Below are 24,974 nucleotides of genomic sequence, written 5' to 3' on the forward strand. Positions count from 1 at the left end.
GGAAACTTCACCCTACAAGGCTAATGGTGTCTGAAAATCTGCAGTCTCATGCGTCATCTGATCACTGAAGTCTTCTCTGGCTTGATTTAAAAGCCTGGCTAGCACAGTGACTTATGGCTCTGGAGGCCCCCCATCCTCTCTCCTCTCCCCTCCTTCCATCCGCCCCTCGCTCTTAAATCGCCGGCGTTAAGATGCTGATGGGGGAAAGAACAGGTGAGGAGATTCATTTCCTTCGATCTAATCAGATGCCAGTAAATTGACCTGGGGTAGACCAGGGCCTCTGGGTGAATTAGAGAGAGAGGGTACATCCCAAATGGTGTCCTATTGCCTATAAAGTGCACTACTTTTGACCAGGTCATTTAGGGCTGTGGTCAACAGTAGTGTACTATATACAGTGGGGCAAAAAAGTATTTAGTCAGCCATCAATTGTGCAAGAGAGACCCCCCCTCCCTCTCCTCCCAAAGAGAGACCCCTCCTCCCTCTCCTCCCCTAAGAGAGACCCCCTCTCCCTCTCCTCTCCTAAAAGAGAACCCCCCTCTCTCCTCTCTGAAGAGAGACCCCCTCTCCTCCCCTAAGAGAGACCCCCCCTCCCTCTTCTCCCCTAAGAGAGACCCCCCCTCCCTCTCCTCCCTTAAGAGAGAAAACCCCCCTCTCCTCCCCGAAGAGAGACCCCTCCCTCTCCCTCTCATGCCGTAAGAGAGAACCCCCACTCTCCCTCTCCTGCCCTAAGAGAGAAACCCCCCTCTCCTCTCCCTCTCCTGCCCTAAGAGAGAAACCCCCCTCTCCTCTCCGAAGAGAGAGCCCCCCCTCTCCCTCTCCTGCCCTAAGAGAGCCCCCCTCTCCCTCTCCTCCCCAAAGAGAGACCCCCCCCCTCCCTCTCCTCCCCTAAGAGAGAAACCCCCCTCTCCTCTCCGAAGAGAGACCCCTTCCTCTCCTCCCCAAAGAGAGACCCCCCCTCCCTCTCTCTCCTCTCCGAAGAGAGACCCCCTCCTCCCTCTCCTGCCCTAAGAGAGAAACCCCCCTCTCCTCTCCGAAGAGAGACCCCTTCCTCTCCTGCCCTAACAGAGACCAGAGAAGGGGACAAAGAGGTGTCTTGTGCCTGGGGTCCGGTCCCTTCTCAATAGCACTCCCTCCCTCAGTCAGATATCTCTCTTTAAGATTCCAGCCAATGATTACACTCTCTCAATCTCTACAGACTGTCTCTCTGTATATTCTACAGTTATTTGTCATGTCTTTTTCCAATGGGTTGAACTCCACCCCTTCCTGTACTTGTGACTCATGTCAGAGGGTTACAGCTCGGGGCTGGAGAGGAAAAGAGTCAAGGCACCTGTGTCGGTCGGTCGCGTCGGGTTTGTATTTTTCTCATGTTAAGGAGGCAGCACATCGGAGAAGAAGGGATGTGCTTCTCTCTCTCTCACACACACACACACACACACACTCCTAGGGATGTGAACAGGGGGACAGGTTCTTCTTTTATGAGCGAGCTGCTTGGTATTCGGGACATGCTCTGGCCTTAAGAGGCCCCGTGATTCATTGCAGGAGGTGCGACACAGCCCCTAGCAGAGATCCATCCACCGCAGAAGCTAGGACTAATAATAGGTCTGGCCCTGCCTCATGCCTTCATCCCCTGATGCTCTCCTGCTCTCTCCCTCTAATGTCACCTAACACTCACCAGCCAGTAAAATAGTTTGTTTTTCAGGGAAAAAGGACTTCAGAGTGATCCAGCATTTCCCTTTTCAGCCTCGGAATGAAACCTTCAATGGAGAGACGAGGAGGTCAGCCTCTCTTGGCGGGGTTAAGGTGTAATCTCACAAAATGCTCTTTTGTTTTATTATGAAATAGCTGGTAAAATGGCAGCGCCCAGGTTGGTGTTTACACGCAGTACTTGAGTGTGTGTGTGTGTGTGTGTGTGTGTGTGTGTGTGTGTGTGCGTTTGGCCTGCCCTTCATTTATTCTCAACATGTATTGATTGGCCGCTGAGCAGGTTATTGGAGAGAGAGATTGCCCTCTCCTCTCATTTTTGATGATGTTCAAGCATGCTGTATTGTGCCTGCCAGGTGCCTCACCCCACCTCTGGCCCGGCAACACTCTGAATGGGATGTGCTACTGAGCACCCTGAGTCCTTTCTCTCTTTTCTCTCATTTCCCTTATGTTCTCTCATTTCCCCTATTTTCTCTAATTTCCTCTCTTACCTCCTTTCCTCTGTTTTCTCTCATTTCATCTCTTACCTAGTTTTCTCTCATTTCCTCTTCTACCTCCTTTTCCCTCGTTTCCTTTCCTTTCGTCTCTTACCTCTTTTCCTCTCCTTTTCTCTCCTTTCCACTGTTTTCCTCTCCTTTTCTCTCATTTCCACTGTTTTCCTCTCCTTTTCTCTCATTTCCACTCCTTTCCTCTCCTTTCCTCTCCTCTCCTTTCCTCTCCTTATCTCTCCTTTCCTCTCCTTATCTCTCCTTTCCTCTCCTTTCCTCTCCTTTCCTCTCCTTATCTCTCCTTTCCTCTCCTTTTCTCTCCTTTTCTCTCCTTATCTCTCATTTCTCTCCATTCATTTCCTCTTTCTGCTCTTTCCTGTCTTTCTGCTCTTTCCTTCTTTCTTTCCTGTCTTTCTCTCTTTATTTAAGGAAGAGGAATTAGTCTATTGATGTGTTGCAACAGTCCTTGTTCAAATAATAGCTGATTTGCTGTTTTTAAAAAGCTATTTCCTCAAAGGCCATTTCTTGCCCTCAACGTCCTTTCTTTTTTTTCTATGAGTTTATTCATTGTCTCTGAATGCTGGAGCGTTCCTCTCTCCTCAGTGCTGTCACTGGGGGGCGCTGTTAGGCTGTAAATATCATCTGGAGCTGCAGAGAGAGAGAGAGAGAGAGAGAGCCAGCCAGAAGCCTACATGTCATTTCTCTACACACAAAATGGTTGCTGGCTGCAGATTCACACATAAGCTCCGTGCAGCACAATTGCGAATTGCACCATTTAAAGAATGACATGGAGCCGGAGGGGTACAGCTGTAACGTGATATAGCTGTGTGTGTTATTGCTCCCTATACATCTCCACTCTGTACAGTCATGCGTCATGGAGTGTGGGTCGTAGGTGGTAGGTGTGTTCACATACACGTGCTACAGATTCACAGACACTAAAGGGCCTTGGCACCACTGTAATAATGTGATGGAAACGGTCTGTTTCATGTCTGCGTCCCAAATGGCACCCTATTCCCTACATAGTGCACCCCTGTGGGCCCTGGTCAAAAGTATAAAATGGAGTGCCATTCAGGACACAGGGGGGCTTTGTGATTGTTTCAACTGCTGATTGCCTCTAACAGGTGTATGGAATGTCAGTGTAGTACTATGTTATTGAATCATCTGTTTGTATTCATTCTCTACAGGTGTATGGTGTATCAGTGTAGTACTATGTTATTGAATCATCTGTTTGTATTCATTCTCTACAGGTGTATGGTGTATCAGTGTAGTACTATGTTATTGAATCATCTGTTTGTATTCATTCTCTAACAGGTGTATGGAATGTCAGTGTAGTACTATGTTATTGAATCATCTGTTTGTATTCATTCTCTAATAGGTGTATGGTACAGTGGGGCAAAAAAGTATTTAGTCAGCCACCAATTGTGCAAGTTCTCCCACTTAAAAAGATGAGAGAGGCCTGTAATTTTCATCATAGGTACACTTCAACTATGACAGACAAAATGAGGGGGAAAAATGCAGAAAATCACATTGTAGGATTTTTTAATGAATTTATTTGCAAATTATGGTGGAAAATATGTATTTGGTCACCTACAAACAAGCAAGATTTCTGGCTCTCACAGACCTGTAACTTCTTCTTTAAGAGGCTCCTCTGTCCTCCACTCGTCACCTGTATTAATGGCACCTGTTTGAACTTGTTATCAGTATAAAAGACACCTGTCCACAACCTCAAACAGTCACACTCCAAACTCCACTATGGCCAAGACCAAAGAGCTGTCAAAGGACACCAGAAACAAAATTGTAGACCTGCACCAGGCTGGGAAGACTGAATCTGCAATAGGTAAGCAGCTTGGTTTGAAGAAATCAACTGTGGGAGCAATTATTAGGAAATAGAAGACATACAAAACCACTGATAATCTCCTTCGATCTGGGGCTCCACGCAAGATCTCACCCCGTGGGGTCAAAATGATCACAAGAACGGTGAGCAAAAATCCCAGAACCACACGGGGGGACCTAGTGAATGACCTGCAGAGAGCTGGGACCAAAGTAACCAAGCCTACCATCAGTAACATACTACGCCGCCAGGGACTCAAATCCTGCAGTGCCAGACGTGTCCCCCTGCTTAAGCCAGTACATGTCCAGGCCCGTCTAAAGTTTGCTAGAGAGCATTTAGATGATCCAGAAGAAGATTGGGAGAATGTCATATGGTCAGATGAAACCAAAATAGAACGTTTTGGTAAAAACTCAACCTGTTGTGTTTGGAGGACAAAGAATGCTGAGTTGCATCCAAAGAACACCATACCTACTGTGAAGCATGGGGGTGTAAACATCATGCTTTGGGGCTGTTTTTCTGCAAAGGGACCAGGACGACTGATCCGTGTAAAGGAAAGAATGAATGGGGCCATGTATCGTGAGATTTTGAGTGAAAACTTCCTTCCATCAGCAAGGGCATTGAAAATTAAACGTGGCTGGGTCTTTCAGCATGACAATGATCCCAAACACACCGCCCGGGCAACGAAGGAGTGGCTTCGTAAGAAGCATTTCAAGGTCCTGGAGTGGCCTAGCCAGTCTCCAGATCTCAACCCCATAGAAAATCTTTGGAGGGAGTTGAAAGTCCGTGTTGCTCAGCAACAGCCCCAAAACATCACTGCTCTAGAGGAGATCTGCATGGAGGAATGGGCCAAAATACCAGCAACAGTGTGTGAAAACCTTGTGAAGACTTACAGAAAACTTTTGACCTCTGTCATTGCCAACAAAGTATTGAGATAAACTTTTGTTATTGACCAAATACTTATTTTCCACCATAATTTGCAAATAAATTCATTAAATTCATCACAATGTGATTTTCTGGATTTTTTTTCTCATTTTGTCTGTCATAGTTGAAGTGTACCTATGATGAAAAATACAGGCCTCTCATCTTTTTAAGTGGGAGAACTTGCACAATTGGTGGCTGACTAAATACTTTTTTGCCCCACTGTATATCAGTGTAGTACTATGTTATTGAAACGTCTGTTTGTATTCATTCTCTACAGGCGTATGGTATGTCAGTGCTGCCGTTGAACCTGATTAAAGGGACACGCAGTGTGGTGTACGAGCGTCTGGAGAACACTGAAGATATTGAAGAGGTTGAACACCAGATGGAAAAGATCAAAGCCAAGGTGGGTCTCAGTTATCACCAACGCTGAAAACCATATAGCTGCATATCTATTGTGGTGAAAATGTTGTTTTTCTGGGGGGGGGGGGGGGGAATAAGAATGGGATGGAATTTGACCTCTGGCTGTAAGGAATGTGGAGGTTGATGACTAAAAGCCAGTCTGCCATTGGGCCCTGTTGTAGGTGATGCCACACCTCCCATTGGTCCCTGTTGTAGGTGATGCCACAGAGCTGACGTGAGCTGGTGGCATGCAGCCAGACCTGGGTTCAAATACTATTGGAAATCATTTCAAATGCTCTATTTAAGCCTGATTGAGCTTTACTGAGCTTGCATAATTATAACATGTGACGAAGGGTGTTAAAAAAACAGAAAGGGGCGTCTCCTCACTCCCCTATTAAAACCCCTTCCCTCCAGAGCCAGAGTCAGACTGTTGAAACTGTAGAACACCTACAGTCCTCTCATACCTTCAGACTGTTGAAACTGTAGAACACCTACAGTCCTCTCATACCTTCAGACTGTTGAAACTGTAGAACACCTACAGTCCTCTCATACCTTCAGACTGTTGAAACTGTAGAACACATACAGTCCTCTCATACCTTCAGACTGTTGAAACTGTAGAACACCTACAGTCCTCTCATACCTTCAGACTGTTGAAACTGTAGAACACCTACAGTCCTCTCATACCTTCAGACTGTTGAAACTGTAGAACACCTACAGTCCTCTCATACCTTCAGACTGTTGAAACTGTAGAACACCTACAGTCCTCTCATACCTTCAGACTGTTGAAACTGTAGAACACCTACAGTCCTCATACCTTCAGACTGTTGAAACTGTAGAACACCTGCAGTCCTCTCATACCTTCAGACTGTTGAAACTGTAGAACACCTACAGTCCTCTCATACCTTCAGACTGTTGAAACTGTAGAACACCTACAGTCCTCTCATACCTTCAGACTGTTGAAACTGTAGAACACCTACAGTCCTCTCATACCTTCAGACTGTTGAAACTGTAGAACACATACAGTCCTCTCATACCTTCAGACTGTTGAAACTGTAGAACACATACAGTCCTCTCATACCTTCAGACTGTTGAAACTGTAGAACACCTACAGTCCTCTCATACCTTCAGACTGTTGAAACTGTAGAACACCTGCAGTCCTCTCATACCTTCAGACTGTTGAAACTGTAGAACACCTACAGTCCTCTCATACCTTCAGACTGTTGAAACTGTAGAACACCTACAGTCCTCTCATACCTTCAGACTGTTGAAACTGTAGAACACCTACAGTCCTCTCATACCTTCAGACTGTTGAAACTGTAGAACACCTGCAGTCCTCTCATGCCTCCTCTTTGTGTGTTTGTCTCCAGTGTGAGGACGGGCGTCCTCTGTCGTCGCGGGACCGTCGTAACCTCCAGGAGTTTGAGGACAAGCTACAGGTGTGATTGTTGTTCAGATTCAGTGTCTAATAGTCACATGTTCAGGGTTACAGGTGGGATTGTTGTTCAGATTCAGGGTGTTTAATGGTCACATGTTCAGGGTTACAGGTGGGATTGTTGTTCAGATTCAGGGTGTTTAATGGACACATGTTCAGGGTTACAGGTGGGATTGTGGTTCAGATTCAGAGTGTTTAATAGTCACATGTTCAGGGTTACAGGTGGGATTGTGGTTCAGATTCAGAGTGTTTAATAGTCACATGTTCAGGGTTACAGGTGTGATTGCAGGATACAGTAGAAATCTTAGGCTCTGAGCTCCAACATGCAGGACCAAGTGAAATAAAATCATGAACATGGTCCTAAATACAATATAAATATCAGTTTTAATTCAGAACTGTAGCAGGGATGATGAATACATGTCCATTAGGGTGCAGGCAGAGTAAAGACTATGACCATAGGGGGAGTAGCATGACCATTGAGGAGGTGGGGGCAGAGTAAAGACTATGACCATAGGGGGAGTAGCATGACCATTGAGGAGGTGGGGGCAGAGTAAAGACTATGACCATAGGGGGAGCAGCATGACCATTGAGGAGGTGGGGGCAGAGTAAAGACTATGACCATAGGGGAGCAGCATGACCATTGAGGAAGTGGGGGCAGAGTAAAGACTATGACCATAGGGGGAGCAGCATGACCATTGAGGAGGTGGGGGCAGAGTAAAGACTATGACCATAGGGGAGCAGCATGACCATTGAGGAGGTGGGGGCAGAGTAAAGACTATGACCATAGGGGGAGCAGCATGACCATTGAGGAGGTGGGGGCAGAGTAAAGACTATGACCATAGGGGAGCAGCATGACCATTGAGGAGGTGGGGGCAGAGTAAAGACTATGACCATAGGGGGAGCAGCATGACCATTGAGGAGGTGGGGGCAGAGTAAAGACTATGACCATAGGGGGAGCAGCATGACCATTGAGGAGGTGGTGGCAGAGTAAAGACTATGACCATAGGGGGAGTAGCATGACCATTGAGGAGGTGGGGGCAGAGTAAAGACTATGACCATAGGGGGAGCAGCATGACCATTGAGGAGGTGGGGGCAGAGTAAAGACTATGACCATAGGGGAGCAGCATGACCATTGAGGAAGTGGGGGCAGAGTAAAGACTATGACCATAGGGGGAGCAGCATGACCATTGAGGAGGTGGGGGCAGAGTAAAGACTATGACCATAGGGGAGCAGCATGACCATTGAGGAGGTGGGGGCAGAGTAAAGACTATGACCATAGGGGGAGCAGCATGACCATTGAGGAGGTGGGGGCAGAGTAAAGACTATGACCATAGGGGAGCAGCATGACCATTGAGGAGGTGGGGGCAGAGTAAAGACTATGACCATAGGGGGAGCAGCATGACCATTGAGGAGGTGGGGGCAGAGTAAAGACTATGACCATAGGGGGAGCAGCATGACCATTGAGGAGGTGGTGGCAGAGTAAAGACTATGACCATAGGGGGAGCAGCATGACCATTGAGGAGGTGGGGGCAGAGTAAAGACTATGACCATAGGGGGAGCAGCATGACCATTGAGGAGGTGGGGGGACCAAGTCCAATGCATTAGAAAAACATGTATCTATAGTATCCATATTAACAACTGCAACGGTGATTAATGCCGTTGGGGTGGGGGCAGAGCAAAAGTCTGTTGGGGTGGGGGGGGGGGGGGGGGCAGCAGGTAACTGACCGTTGAGGTGGTGTGGGGAGAAAAGAGTCATGTGCGGTGCAGATTGCCTGGTCCGTGGATCTGTCAGGGCAGAAGGTGAACGGTCCAGTGTGTTGGGGAAGGAGGAGTTGATCTGAACCTTGACTGGCCTCTAGAAGCACTTCATGATGGCGGAAGTGAGTGCTATTGGTCGATAGTCACTCAGTTGAGTTACTTTTGCGTTCTAGGAACAGGGATAATGGTGGCCGGCAGTCTTGCGAGGGTTAACACGTTCAAATGACTTCCATAGGTCCTCCGTGTAGACCACGTTGTCCTCGGCGGCTCTCCTTGGCAGCACAGGGTCATTGTGCTGAAACCGTAAGAAAACGGTGTTCAGCTCCTCCGGTGGGGTGGCGATAGGGCGGCGGTAGGGCGGCGGTGGTGACCTTAATGTGGCTGGATTTGTTTTTATACTCCGTGACCGTTAGGAGCCCCTGTCACGTATCCGTGTCCGACCCGCTGAATTGCTCCTCTACTTTGTCCCTGTACTTGGGTTTCACCATGTTGATCCATCTGCGTAGGTCGTAGTTGTACTGTTTCACCATGTTGATCCATCTGCGTAGGTCGTAGTTGTACTGTTTCACCATGTTGATCCATCTGCGTAGGTCGTAGTTGTACTGTTTCACCATGTTGATCCATCTGCGTAGGTCGTAGTTGTACTGTTTCACCATGTTGATCCATCTGCGTAGGTCGTAGTTATACTGTTTCACCATGTTGATCCATCTGCGTAGGTCATAGTTGTACTGTTTCACCATGTTGATCCATCTGCGTAGGTCGTATTTGTACTGTTTAACCAAACTATTGTCCCCGGTCACCTTGCCCTGTTTATTAACATCTCTCTCTGTTTCAATTTGTTTATATAACAATTAAAAAACCAGACATCCAAGACAAGATGCATAAGTAATAACACTGAGAATGGAACAAAGACTGGTCCGTTCTGGCACAGACAAGGCTCATTTCTCTCAGGGCTTATTAACTGCTTGTTTAGTGAACAACGGCACATTGAGACTTGTTTTCATTGAGGTCCTTTAGGTGCTCCAGAGGAGGGGCAGGCACCTGGAGATAGCAGAGAGTCACTGCTGCACCAAGGTTGGATCTGCCCTCAGACCACTCAAGGTGAGACACACAAACACACTTTCAGGTCCCCATCTAACCAGAAGCCGGTCTGTCATTTAACTTTTCATTTTGAGATGTTAAATGGATTTTCCAGTTTCAACCGGTTCCAATACGGTGTTCCATCGGAGAGTAAAGAGATATTGAACAATCAATGTTCTATAAGTGTGCTGATAATGTAACACTGTCATCTCTCTTTACCGGCTGGAAAGACACCTACCTACCCACCCACCCACCCACCTACCTACCCGCCTACCTGCCTACCCATCTACCCGCCCACCCGCCCACCCGCCCACCCACCCACCTACCTACCCGCCCGCCTACCCACCCGCCTACCCACCTACCCGCCTACCTGCCTACCCACCTCCCTACCCGCCCGCCTGCCTGCCTCCCTCACCAGGCTATAGTCACCAGGCTGTGTTCACCAGGCTATAGTCACCAGGCTGTAGTCACCAGGCTGTAGTCACCAGGCTATAGTCACCAGGCTATAGTCACCAGGCTATAGTCACCAGGCTGTGTTCACCAGGCTGTGTTCACCAGGCTATAGTCACCAGGCTATAGTCACCAGGGTATAGTCACCAGGCTATAGTCACCAGGCTGTGTTCACCAGGCTATAGTCACCAGGCTGTGTTCACCAGGCTGTGTTCACCAGGCTATAGTCACCAGGCTGTGTTCACCAGGCTATAGTCACCAGGCTATAGTCACCAGGCTGTGTTCACCTGGCTGTGTTCACCAGGCTATAGTCACCAGGCTATAGTCACCAGGCTGTGTTCACCAGGCTATAGTCACCAGGCTATAGTCACCAGGCTATAGTCACCAGGCTGTGTTCACCAGGCTATAGTCACCAGGCTATAGTCACCAGGCTGTGTTCACCAGGCTATAGTCACCAGGCTATAGTCACCAGGCTATAGTCACCAGGCTGTAGTCACCAGGCTATAATCACCAGGCTGTAGTCACCAGGCTATAGTCACCAGGCTATAGTCACCAGGCTATAGTCACCAGGCTGTGTTCACCAGGCTATAGTCACCAGGCTATAGTCACCAGGCTATAGTCACCAGGCTATAGTCACCAGGCTGTGTTCACCAGGCTATAGTCACCAGGCTGTGTTCACCAGTCCAACAAATCAGTCCAATATTATTTTCTTGGACTTGTTGTCTCCTAAATGTTTTTAGAGCCAGTTTTAGATCCGCATGGAAATCCTCCCGAACCATAGAAACACACTAACACATAGTCATTATATTATAGTCATTCAATTTCTATCTTTAAATCAAATAATTAAACACAGAACACAAAGTATTATATTGGATCTCAAACATTTTCAGAATGTATCGCCACCCCAAATCTAATAACACATGTTGATTTTTATAGCAATGAATAACCTTCATTACATTTTCATCTCTTATCAAAATGAAAACAAAACCAATAAATTTACTCAGTCAAATTATCTTTCTAAAAAAACGTATCTTATTATACATTGTTGAGGGGGCGAACCCCACTGCAGTTCCCCTGTTCCCCTGCAGTTCCCCACTTTGAATACCACCGTTCTAATGGTTCCAACCTACCTGTCTTGACTCCTCCTCCCCACCATTCATTCTCTAACAGGTCACATTTTGAGGACAGCACAGAGTAGAATGGAAGATAATAGAATAGAATAGAAAGTCTTCCAACCTCCCTCTCTTGGTTCACGTGTCACAATCCTCCCCACTGTTCATCCTCTCCCAGTTTACATCTCCACAGGCCCACTGAACAGCACAGACTCCTAATGGCATAAAAAGACCTTCATATTATATAGTCATTCATTCTGTGTTCAAACCTCCCTCTCTTGGTTCACGTGTCACAATCCTCCCCACCGTTCATCCTCTCCCAGTTTACATCTCCACAGGCCCACTGAACAGCACAGACTCCTAATGGCATAAAAAGACCTTCATATTATATAGTCATTCATTCTGTGTTCCAACCTCCCTCTCTTGGTTCACGTGTCAATCCTCCCCATCGTTCATCCTCTCCCAGTTTACATCTCCACAGGCCCACTGAACAGCACAGACTCCTAATGGCATTAAAAGACCTTCATATTATATAGTCATTCATTCTGTGTTCCAACCTCCCTCTCTTGGTTCACGTGTCACAATCCTCCCCACCGTTCATCCTCTCCCAGTTTACATCTCCACAGGCCCACTGAACAGCACAGACTCCTAATGGCATTAAAAGACCTTCATATTATATAGTCATTCATTCTGTGTTCCAACCTCCCTCTCTTGGTTCACGTGTCACAATCCTCCCCACTGTTCATCCTCTCCCAGTTTACATCTCCACAGGCCCACTGTTTATTCACAAGCTCTAATGAAACGTTAAAGCAGCCGGCTAGCTTCTGTAACAGTGTGTCTTTAACCGAGGGGGTCCAGTCCTAATGACACTCCCCAAACTCACATCTACACAGTAATGAGATGGCAGATATATCTACTGTATGTCCAGGCACCAGCCAGGAACGATGAGCAGGGAGCCCAAGAGCAGAGCTACACTACCTACCAGTCTTCTGGCTCTTCTGTTTCCACTGCTGTCATGTGTTGGTGTCTGATTGGCTGTGTGTTGATCACCTGACATGTGTTAGTGTCTGATTGGCTGTGTGTTGATCACCTGACATGTGTTGGTGTCTGATTGGCTGTGTGTTGATCACCTGACATGTGTTAGTGTCTGATTGGCTGTGTGTTGATCACCTGACATGTGTTGGTGTCTGATTGGCTGTGTGTTGATCACCAGACGTGTTAGATTATATCACACCTAGACGTGTTAGATTATATTACACTTAGACGTGTTAGATTATATTACACTTAGACGTGTTAGATTATATTACACTTAGACGTGTTAGATTATATCACACCTAGACGTGTTAGATTATATCACACCTAGACGTGTTAGATTATATCACACCTAGACGTGTTAGATTATATCACACCTAGACGTGTTAGATTATATCACACCTAGACGTGTTAGATTATATCACACCTAGACGTGTTAGATTATATCACACCTAGACGTGTTAGATTATATCACACCTAGACGTGTTAGATTGTATCACACCTAGACGTGTTAGATTATATCACACCTAGACGTGTTAGATTATATCACACCTAGACTTAGATTATACTTCTTGCTCTTTGGGAGCACCATGTGACAGGCAGGGATCCTTCCAGAGCAGAGTTACCTTCCAGTATTTCTCTGTTTCTCTCACACAGCAGGGCTCTACAGTGCAACCATTTTACTTGCATATGCTCTTAAATATTTTGCTGTGCAACCTGGACATTTTATTTAGGAGCACCAGTGCGCCTAGAAAAAATGAAGGATTCTGGCTTTATTACCTCATCTTTTTTATTGTGCTCCTAAATGTATTTGTGTGTGCTTCCATTTTTCAATTTAGTCACTCACCTGCTCCTTGTTAAAAAGGCCAGTGTAGAGCCCTGCACACACTTCTGCTGTGGTTGCTTTAATGCCGTAGTGTCTGTCTGTGTGTCGGTCACATTACGTAACCAGTATTGGTGGTAAAATGGCTTCATAAATACATTTGGATGATTGACAGACAGGCGTGTTTGTGAGTGACCGTAGTGAACTCAATCTGATGAATTAATCTTGATGGATGTTTTGGTATTGCATTTTGTATTGCATTTTGTCATCTGCTTCTCTAATGAGCCTAGAGAGACTTTAATGAGGCCTAATTCACTAATTGGTTGATAATTAGTTAATTAGCTTAGCTGATAACCATGTAACTTCACCTCAGACAATAACATTTACCTTCACACCAGCTCATGTCTGCCCACCAGCCAGTCCATACTGTACCTGTCTGTATGATGTTGGTGGGTGATCTTGGACAGAAACAGAGCTTCTTGGTATCATCTTGGTGAATCAGAAAGGCAGATAAATGCACCAGGATGTGTTATTCAGCCACCCTGTCTGTCTGTCTGTCTGTCGGTCGAGGTGAATGGAGAGCAGGGACCACTTCTCCTTGCTCCAGGTAATCTGCTGTCTGTCTGTTGGTCTGTCTGTTGGTCTGTCTGTCTGTCTGTCGGTCGAGGTGAATGGAGAGCAGGGACCACTTCTCCTTGCTCCAGGTAGTCTGCTGTCTGTTTGTCGGTCGAGGTGAATGGAGAGCAGGGACCACTTCTCCTTGCTCCAGGTAGTCTGCTGTCTGTCTGTCTGTCGAGGTGAATGGAGAGCAGGAACCACTTCTCCTTGCTCCAGGTAGTCTGCTGTCTCTGCATGTGTGGGGCTGTTGCAGTGATCATTACCGTTTAATAGATGGCCCCAGTCCATGCTCAGATACACAGCCTCAATACAGCCCCAGTCCATGCTCAGATACATTGCCTCAATACAGCCTCAGTCCATGCTCAGATACACAGCCTCAATACAGCCCCAGTCCATGCTCAGATACACAGCCTCAATACAGCCCCAGTCCATGCTCAGATACACAGCCTCAATACAGCCTCAGTCCATGCTCAGATACACAGCCCCAGTCCATGCTCAGATACACAGCCTCAATACAGCCTCAGTCTAGATACCGGAGATGTCTTTGTTCCATGGCGCACAATTCAGCATTTATGCCTACACTATTCGGTAACACAAGCTCGCTATTTTGCAGATCCAAAATAACAATCACTGTTTGTTACTGATGTATAAACTTAAACTATAAACTATCTATACATATATTGTCTTTATAAACCTACTTAAATAATGTAATTTGTTGGCCTACCTTCCTGTAACTAACATTGTGTTGCCTGGCAGCTAACGTTCCCTGGAAGATGTGGCATCACACCAATAGAACACTATGTAAAGTGGAACACAATGACAGCCTTGAAGTGTGTCTCAGAGGCTGCTGTCAACACTGCAATACAGCTCAGCTTGTAGAATTACTGTTGCTCCTCTGTGCCGGACCAAAGGCCTTGTAGTGGGGTTTAGTCTGCTCCTCTGTGTCGGACCAAAGGCCTTGTGGTGGGGTTTAGTCTGCTCCTCTGTGCCAGGCCAAAGGACTTGTGGTGGGGTTTAGTCTGCTCCTCTGTGCCGGACCAAAGGCCTTGTGGTGGGGTTTAGTCTGCTCCTCTGTGCCGGACCAAAGGCCTTGTGGTGGGGTTTAGTCTGCTCCTCTGTGCCGGACCAAAGGCCTTGTAGTGGGGTTTAGTCTGCTCCTCTGTGTCGGACCAAAGGCCTTGTGGTGGGGTTTAGTCTGCTCCTCTGTGCCAGACCACACACACACACACAGAGAGAGAGAGTACGGTATAACAACATTGCCATCATACAGTAGCCTTCCGTACCATCTCCTGTCTGATACAGACAAAGCCCTTATCCCAGTGCAGAGCAGACCTGGCTTCAAATACTATTCAAAATCATTTAAAATACTTGATCTGTGCTTGATTGAACTTTTCTGGCACAATGGAACTCTTTCACTTGTCCCAAAATGGCGATCCCCACCCATCTGGCAATCCAGGCAGACGAAAGACTATAGGACTGATCCAGACAGATGAACCCTCTGACCGAGCCATCTCTACACACACTGTCTGGTCATTATCACAGAGGGGATGGAGGCACCTCTCGCTCTTTCTTTCTCTCTATTAAAAAATGATAGGCGAGGGCCATCTCTCTTCAATACCCTGCCAATCAATATATATTGAGAAAACGGAAGGGCCGCCGCCTGAACGTGCACACACACACACACACACACACAGAAACACAGACAGGCAGGTAGACACAGAAACACAGACACACAGACACACACACACACACAGACACAGAAACACAGACACACACACACACACACACACAGACACACAGACAGACAAATCCTTTTTGCAGACCAGGAGTGTAGTGCTGAAGGAGCGATTGGTGCACTAAGGGATGGGGCTGCACCCTAAATGGCCCCCTATTCCCTCTGGGACCTCGTGAAAAGAGGTGGACTATATAGGGATTAGGGTTCCATGTGGGACACAGCCGTGGTTATTACAGAGATACTACATGTTGTGGATTAGGGTTCCATGTGGTTATTACAGAGATACTACATGTTGTGGATTAGGGTTCCATGTGGGACACAGCTATGGTTATTGTTACGAATCCCTTTTGGCCCGACAGTCTAGGGGGGATGGTAATGAGACCCGTAACATAACTCAGGCAAACGAAATAACCAGGACAACTAAATTACCGTCAAACTCAAGGTTTATTTGTAAACACACGGTAATGGGGGGGGAGCAGGAAAAGGGGCTGAGCTGGACCCAAGAAAAGAAACAATAAGTATTCAAAAAAAACCTAAGCTAGACTAGCCTACTTTAACAACAGCTAACTAACTAACCCAAAATACAGTGGGTAGTCCGCCCAGTTCTAACTAGTGTTTTTAACAAAGTTTACCTACGGGTAGTGTATGCCCATGGGCGACTTGTCTTGGTTCCCCCCTTTTCCCACCAGAAAACAAACACAAACACCATAACCAAAACAATAGTCATAGGTGATGACAAAGTTCTATGGAGGTGCCCAAACAAAAGAGAGGTTAATACACAAAGAGAGAGTGAAACACAGAGACCTACAGACATGGCATTTACAGAGAGATTGAGCTCTAGAGCAAACAACTGACAGGGTTTTTAAACCAAGGGAAAGGAACTGTGATTGGGTAGGAAACAGGAGGAGGTGTGTCTTCTGATTGATGATTGGATTGGTGACTGATTGGGGAGTGATGATTTTCACCTGTGAGGGGAGAAGGAGAGAAAAGAACACAGGATACACACACACACACACACACACACACACACACACAGGATACACACACAGGATACTGGTATCCGTAACAGTTATTATAGAGATACTACATTGATACGAGATACTACATCTACGAGATACTACAACTACGTTGTGGATTAGGGTTCCATGTGGGTCGGCTTGCACATTTTGGGGAATATTCCGAGGTGGAAACTTTCTGTGAGAATTAACGGGAATATATGGGAATTAACGGCAATATATGCAAATTAATATTAATACCATTTAAATGTAGATGTTTTTTGCATTGGATATATTAGCCCAATCATATGGAGACAGAAACATAAACATTTGACCTTCTCATAAGTAGACATAATGATTCAATCCTTCCAATATAAATAAATAACAAACATTTTAGTTACAAGTTGAACTTGAATTAAATGAGTTGACTCTTCACACGGGATGATTTCACTGAACAACAAAAGAAAGGGAATATTGAATAATCCCCAATGATCCATCTCCCAAGAATGTTTTCAACATAGATCTGTAAAAATATAGTCTGGAAACTAAAGCTTTGGTTGTCTTCCTCTCGGGCTTCCGTATCTTCTCCCTGGACCTCCTCAATGTCCACCCCTTGAACATCAGACTCTGAGGTCTAATTTTCACGGTCACTTTCCAACCTTGTTGAGGATGGCTTGTTGTCAGCAATTTTTCAACCATTGTGTTGGTCAGCATGTTTAGTGCTTTGGTGTGTTTATAAACAAGGACCAGTTGCGCTCTGAGGCAGCTGATGTTGGTGGGATTTGGAGGATGATGGAGGCAACAGGGGAAAGAGCCTCAGATCCACAAAGTCCCTTCCACCAGGTAGCTGATGAGATATGTTTGCACGACTGCCATATTGCATCTCCATCCCAAAGCCCTTGCTTGGAAGTGTACTTCACCAGACTGCCAAGAACCTTGCCCTCATCCAGGCCAAGGTGGCGAGACACAGAAGTGATGACACCATAGGCCTTGTTGATCTCTGCACCAGACAGGATGCTCTTGCCAGTATACTTGGGGTCCAACATGTATGCTGCAGCGTGTTTGGGCTTCAGGTAGAAGTCTTCATGCTTTTTGATGTATTTCAGAACAGAATGTGGTGCTCTAATTCTTCTCACTTTGCTTGGTGAGGTAGATTGTTGCTATAACTTGATGACCCTTTACATACCTAACAATTCCATTGGCTCTATTGTAGAATGTATCCATTGTTTTCAGTGCCATGATGTCCTCGAGGAGCAGTAGTGGGCTCAATAGCATCTCATTAGTTTGCAAGATCTTGAGAATCAGCTGTACATGTGATGGAAGAATGCACTGTGCATGCAGAGGGTTGGGGATAGTTTAACCAAAATATGCCACAAGACCTAGAATTGCCTTATGCGTATCCCACAAAAAAAGGTTCACTGTCATAAACTAACTGTTTTTGGATGAACTTAAGCGAAATTCCCAGGCTTGACTTCCCATAGAACATGACGGTTTCCAACCCTTTCCAACCCTACATGTGGGACACAGCCGTGGTTATTACAGCCGTGGTTATTACAGCCGTGGTTATTACAGGTTATTACAGCCGTGGTTATTACAGGTTATTACAGACATGGTTATTACAGCCGTGGTTATTACAGCCGTGGTTATCACAGCTGTGGTTATTACAGGTTATTACAGCCGTGGTTATTACAGCCGTGGTTATCACAGCCGTGGTTATTACAGCCGTGGTTATTACAGGTTATTACAGCCGTGGTTATTACAGCCGTGGTTATTACAGCCGTGGTTATTACAGCCGTGGTTATTACAGCCGTGGTTATTACAGGTTATCACAGCCGTGGTTATCACAGCCGTGGTTATCACAACCGTGGTTATCACAGCCGTGGTGGTTATCACAGCCGTGGTTATTACAGCCGTGGTGGTTATCACAGCCGTGGTGGTTATTACAGCCGTGGTTATTACAGGTTATTACAGCCGTGGTTATTACAGGTTATTACAGCCGTGGTTATTACAGCCGTGGTTATTACAGCCGTGGTTATCACAGCCGTGGTTATTACAGGTTATTACAGCCGTGGTTATTACAGCCGTGGTTATCACAGCCGTGGTTATCACAGCCGTGGTTATCACAGCCGTGGTTATTACAGCCGTGGTTATTACAGGTTATTACAGACGTGGTTATTACAGCCGTGGTTATTACAGCCGTGATTATTACAGCCGTGGTTATTACAGGTTATTACAGCCGTGGTTATTACAGCCGTGGTTATTACAGGTTATCACAGCCGTGGTTATCACAGCCGTGGTTATCACAACCGTGGTTATCGCAGCCGTGGTGGTTATCACAGCCGTGGTTATTACAGCCGTGGTGGTTATCACAGCCGTGGTTATTACAGCCTTGGTGGTTATCACAGCCGTGGTGGTTATTACAGCCGTGGTGGTTATTACAGCCGTGGTGGTTATTACAGCCGTGGTTATTACAGCCGTGGTGGTTATTACAGCCGTGGTGGTTATTACAGCCGTGGTGGTTATTACAGCCGTGGTGGTTATTACAGCCGTGGTTATTACAGCCGTGGTTATCACAGCCGTGGTGGTTATTACAGCCGTGGATATCACAGCCGTGGTTATCACAGCCGTGGTTATTACAGCTGTGGTTATTACAGCCGTGGTTATTACAGCCGTGGTTACTACAGCCGTGGTTATTACAGCCGTGGTTATTACAGGTTAGTACAGCCGTGGTTATTACAGGTTATTACAGCAGTGGTTATTACAGCCGTGGTTATTACAGGTTATTACAGCCGTGGTTATTACAGCCGTGGTTATTACAGCCGTGGTTATTACAGGGATACTACATGTTGTTCAGAGAGACAGCATTTTCTGAAGGAGACACAGACCCAGAAGATTAGCACAGGCTATCAGATGTGATTGGGCTCAGCAATGTCATGGTGTTTGTGTCTGTGTGCGCGTGTGTTTGGTGTGTGTGTGTGTGTTGTGGGGTGTCTGTATCTGGCATATGTGTGTACATGTGTTGGACTGTATTTTTTCCCCTGGTGGACAAAGATGGTAAGTGACATTTTTAGCTGACCTGAGGCCAGAAGGGCCACTGGAAGGCTGGCGAGCAGACAGACACACACACACACAGACACACACACACTCTCACACACACACACACACACACAGACACACACACACACACAGACACACACACACACAGAGGTCTGGGCCTCTGTTTCGCCTCCCCGTCACCTTTGGCAGCAGTAGCAGACCGCGCTCTGTGCCCGGCCAGTCCATATGGCCATGCTTTGACAAATGACATGACCTTTAGGTTAAAGTCTGAAGGCCCATGAGTTGCCATTCTAACACATTTCAGTCCCCTCTGCATGTAGTCTACAGCATGGAGGATATTAATACTGAACACTTCCCTTGTGACTGATGCCTTCAACAACATAACATCTCTCTTTTATCTTCTCTCTTTCTCTCCCCTTTTCGCTCTTTCTTTGTCCCTTTCTCATTTCTTTCTCTCCCTCTCCCTCATCTCTCTCCCTCCTCTCTTTCTCTCCCTATTCCCCCTCCCTCCTCCCTTTCTCTCCCTCCCTCCTCTCTCTCTCCCTCCCTCCCTCCCTCCTCTCTCTCTCCCTCCCTTCTCTCTCACTCTCTCTCTCTCTCTCTCTCTCCCTATTCCTCCTCTCTCTCTCTCTCTCTCCCTATTCCTCTTCCCTCACTACTCTCTCTCTCTCTCTCCCTATTCCTCCTCCCTCACTACTCTCTCTCTCTCCCTATTCCTCTTCCCTCACTACTCTCTCTCTCTCCAGATTCTGCTGGGAATTTTCTTCATCCTGTTCGCTCTGCTGTTTGTTGTGGCTCTGTTCATTTCAAAGTAAGTAGACTCCTGTACACCTAACCTGCCATACAAATGTAATGCAGTCACTCTTATTTACTACGACACGTAAGTATGACTGTTTCTGGGTACCATAGTAATAGTTAGTATAGATAGTACAGGCCCACGTCGCACAGACAGTGTTGTTACCAAGACGCATGAGTCACACAGACAGTGTTGTTACTGACTCATGAGTCACACAGACAGTGTTGTTACTAAGACTCATGAGTCACACAGACAGTGTTGTTATTAAGACTCATGAGTCACACAGACAGTGTTGTTACCAAGATGCATGAGTCACACAGACAGTGTTGTTACTGACTCATGAGTCACACAGACAGTGGTGTTACCAAGACGCATGAGTCACACAGACAGTGTTGTTACTGACTCATGAGTCACACAGACAGTGTTGTTACTAAGACTCATGAGTCACACAGACAGTGTTGTTATTAAGACTCATGAGTCACACAGACAGTGTTGTTACTAAGACTCATGAGTCACACAGACAGTGTTGTTACTAAGACACATGAGTCACACAGACAGTGTTGTTACTAAGACTCATGAGTCACACAGACAGTGTTGTTACTAAGACTCATGAGTCACACAGACAGTGTTGTTATTAAGACTCATGAGTCACACAGACAGTGTTGTTACTAAGACTCATGAGTCACACAGACAGTGTTGTTACTGACTCATGAGTCACACAGACAGTGTTGTTACTAAGACTCATGAGTCACACAGACAGTGTTGTTATTAAGACTCATGAGTCACACAGACAGTGTTGTTACTAAGACTCATGAGTCACACAGACAGTGTTGTTACTAAGACACATGAGTCACACAGACAGTGTTGTTACTAAGACTCATGAGTCACACAGACAGTGTTGTTACTAAGACTCATGAGTCACACAGACAGTGTTGTTATTAAGACTCATGAGTCACACAGACAGTGTTGTTACTAAGACTCATGAGTCACACAGACAGTGTTGTTACTAAGACTCATGAGTCAAACGTCAACTCTAGTAATTGTAGTTAGTGTAGCCTGAGAAGTTGCAGGGTCCTGACAGTGTGATTGTAGTTAGTGTAGCCTGAGAAGTTGCAGGGTCCTGACAGTGTGATTGTAGTTAGTGTAGCCTGAGAAGTTGCAGGGTCCTGACAGTGTGATTGTAGTTAGTGTAGTTAGTGTAGCCTGAGAAGTTGCAGAGTCCTGACAGTGTGTTTGTAGTTAGTGCAGCCAGTGAAGTTGCAGGGTCCTGACAGTGTGATTGTAGTTAGTGTAGTTAGTGTAGCCTGAGAAGTTGCAGGGTCCTGACAGTGTGATTGTAGTTAGTGTAGCCTGAGAAGTTGCAGGGTCCTGACAGTGTGATTGTAGTTAGTGTAGCCAGTGAAGTTTCAGAGTGCTGTCAGATCTCATATCTGATAAAAGTTCATATGGATTTATGATGCATGGTTAAACTAATGTGAAATTATTTGTGTCTTTTATAGTAATGTGTTGTTAAACTAATGTGAAATAGTTTGTCTTTTATAGTAACGTGTTAAATTCATGTGAAATAGTTTGTGTCTGTGAATGTACCCTCCTGTGAACAATAATTTCCTTGGAAGAGAACTAAACTAGTCTGTTCTGTTCTGCAGTTTGGACAAAGCTCTTCACTCTGCTGGCATCAGTTCTGGCTTCATGGTGTTTGGCACCAACCTGACCAACCCTCTGAATGAACTCCTGCTGACTCTACAGCCTGTGAGTACTGTTTGTGTGTAGATGAATGCACTTACTGTAAGTCGCTCTGAATAAGAACGTCTGCTAAATGACAAAACGGTTAAGTGTTTGTGTGTGTATATGTGTATGTCATGTGTGTCTGCGCGCAGCCTGGGAGTATACTGAAGCCCTCTTTCCTTAAAGTGGGATAATGTTCCATGCTGTTGGCCTCAGTGGGATAATGTTACATGTTGTTGGCCTCAGTGGGATAATGTTCCATGCTGTTTGCTTCAGTGGGATAATGTTCCATGTCGTTGGCCTCAGTGGGATAATGTTCCATGTCGTTGGCCTCAGTGGGATAATGTTCCATGTCGTTGGCCTCAGTGGGATAATGTTCCATGCCGTTGACCTCAGTGGGATACTGTTCCATGTCGTTGGCCTCAGTGGGATAATGTTCCATGCCGTTGACCTCAGTGGGATAATGTTCATAATTTTAACTTTTAGATATTACTTTATCAGAAGTGTGGAATGGTAAGTTGGTTCGGTAGAGATTTAAAGGAGTAGTTCAATGTATTTTACTTTAATTTGATGTTAGTAGTGGAATGGTAAGTGTTCCGGTGCCTTGGTATATAATCGTTCCATTGCCACCCTTCGTCATCGTTGTCAAATCAGCTAATTAGATCAAGAAGTACTAGAGAAAGAATGGGTCCCAAATGGCACTCCATTCCCTATATAATGCACTACTTTTGACAAGATCCCTATGGGCCCAGGTTAAAAGTAGTGCACTATATATGGAATAAGGTGCCATTTGGGACACAGCCAGAGAGAAGTCCTGGCCGTTGATTTCTGCAATTAGAGTAGGATACTTTAATTAAAATATATTATTCCCCTAGGACCCATGGTGAAGGAGAATAATCACCACCACATTACTGGCGTCTTCATAATGTCTTCTATGTGATGTGAATGACCAAAACCCTGGGTTCCTAATCCCTACATAGCGCACTACTTTTGAGAGATCGAGAGAGAGTTGTTGACATATATAGAACATAGGCTGCTATTTGACATCATCCAGCCCCTGATTGGCTTGTAGGAGGATATGATGATGGGAATTGTAAAGGTCACAGTGTATCCTACTATTTAACATGCATGTCAAGCCCAGTCAGAGTTATGAGTGTAAAGCTGCCAAAGTGCCAGGCATTAACATTTCCTCCACAGTGACGTGCAGCCAAAGCAACTTATTGGACAGTCCTTTTCCGTCAGCATGACTTTCAAAGAGTTTTCAAAAACGTGTAAATTTATTATTTTTTGAGCGACCCACTGAAGCGAACACACACCTAGACACACACACACACACACAGTTTCTCAATATGTATACTACCAAGTTCCATACTAGCATGCTCTGAGTGCATTCTCTGAAGACGTTCTCTTGAGTACGTTCTTGAGTACGTATTACCTCACGCTGAGCAGCACTCCCCCTACTGTATTACCTCACGCTGAGCAGCACTCCCCCTACTGTATTACCTCACGCTGAGCAGCACTCCCCCTACTGTATTACCTCACGCTGAGCAGCACTCCCCCTACTGTATTACCTCACGCTGAGCAGCACTCCCCCTACTGTATTACCTCACGCTGAGCAGCACTCCCCCTACTGTATTACCTCACGCTGAGCAGCACTCCCCCTACTGTATTACCTCACGCTGAGCAGCACTCCCCCTACTGTATTACCTCACGCTGAGCAGCACTCCCCCTACTGTATTACCTCACGCTGAGCAGCACTCCCCCTACTGTATTACCTCACTCCGAGCAGCACTACCCCTACTGTATTACCTCACACTGAGCAGCACTCCCCCTACTGTATTACCTCACTCCGAGCAGCACTACCCCTACTGTATTACCTCACACTGAGCAGCACTCCCCCTACTGTATTACCTCACTCCGAGCAGCACTACCCCTACTGTATTACCTCACACTGAGCAGCACTCCCCCTACTGTATTACCTCACGCTGAGCAGCACTCCCCCTACTGTATTACCTCACACTGAGCAGCACTCCCCCTACTGTATTACCTCACTCCGAGCAGCACTACCCCTACTGTATTACCTCACACTGAGCAGCACTCCCCCTACTGTATTACCTCACGCTGAGCAGCACTCCCCCTACTGTATTACCTCACACTGAGCAGCACTCCCCCTACTGTATTACCTCACACTGAGCAGCACTACCCCTACTGTATTACCTCACTCCGAGCAGCACTACCCCTACTGTATTACCTCACGCTGAGCAGCACTCCCCCTACTGTATTACCTCACGCTGAGCAGCACTCCCCCTATGCAAGGTAAATGTCAATTCTTTGTGTGTAGCTAACAGTACTAGTAGCTAGTTAGCCCTATTGACTTAGGCTTGCGACCTATGCACACTACAGTGGGTATTGTAGGCAGGTAAACATTCCAAAATGAACACAGCATGTATTTATTAACGTATCAAAATAAGATATTGTAGTCAGGCAACATATGAGATGTGAATAGGAAATGTTACAGTCCAAAGTCTGAGTTTATTTTGCCATTCATTTAAAAAAATAAACGGAGTAATTTTCTACGTGGTGGCGTCCTATTTCTTTGCATACTCTCCGTTGAAGCTTGCATGGATGGATGCTTCAAAATATGTACAAACGGAGTACACATCAGAGAAGTGTCCTCCGTGCTCCGTTTCACATACTTTGATTTGGACTCCTACTCTGACCGTCCCATGCAACAATTTGCGTGCTCGGAGCCCGGTAGTATACGTTTGGGGAAACACCACTAGACACACATACACACCTCGCATTTCAACACTCTGCATTGTCTTGACTACACCTTTGAGGATTAATGGGCCAGGACCGAGTGTTACAGTATAGCAGACTACTACCAGGACAGAGTGTTACAGAGCAGCAGACTACTACCAGGACAGAGTGTTACAGAGCAGCAGACTACTACCAGGACAGAGTGTTACAGACCAGCGGACTACTACCAGGACAGAGTGTTACAGACCAGCAGACTACTAC

At 46.1% G+C, this 24,974-nt stretch overlaps 1 protein-coding gene across 6 annotated transcripts in view; it reads left to right on the plus strand.

Annotated features, from left to right (window-relative positions):
* The window catches only part of lmbrd1 (LMBR1 domain containing 1), a 180,069-nt gene that overhangs the window by 108,952 nt on the left and 46,143 nt on the right, over window positions 1–24,974 (plus strand). For all 6 annotated transcript variants that reach the window (XM_031813193.1, XM_031813196.1, XM_031813194.1 and 3 more), the window contains exons 8-12: window positions 5,219–5,344; window positions 6,708–6,776; window positions 9,548–9,631; window positions 20,179–20,243; window positions 21,875–21,977. In XM_031813193.1, the coding sequence (XP_031669053.1) occupies window positions 5,219–5,344; window positions 6,708–6,776; window positions 9,548–9,631; window positions 20,179–20,243; window positions 21,875–21,977 (447 nt within the window). The remainder of the gene's footprint in view (window positions 1–5,218; window positions 5,345–6,707; window positions 6,777–9,547; window positions 9,632–20,178; window positions 20,244–21,874; window positions 21,978–24,974) is intronic.

Source organism: Oncorhynchus kisutch, unplaced genomic scaffold, assembly GCF_002021735.2.
Source record: "Oncorhynchus kisutch isolate 150728-3 unplaced genomic scaffold, Okis_V2 Okis04b-Okis11a_hom, whole genome shotgun sequence".
Taxonomy (NCBI): Eukaryota; Metazoa; Chordata; class Actinopteri; order Salmoniformes; family Salmonidae; genus Oncorhynchus; species Oncorhynchus kisutch.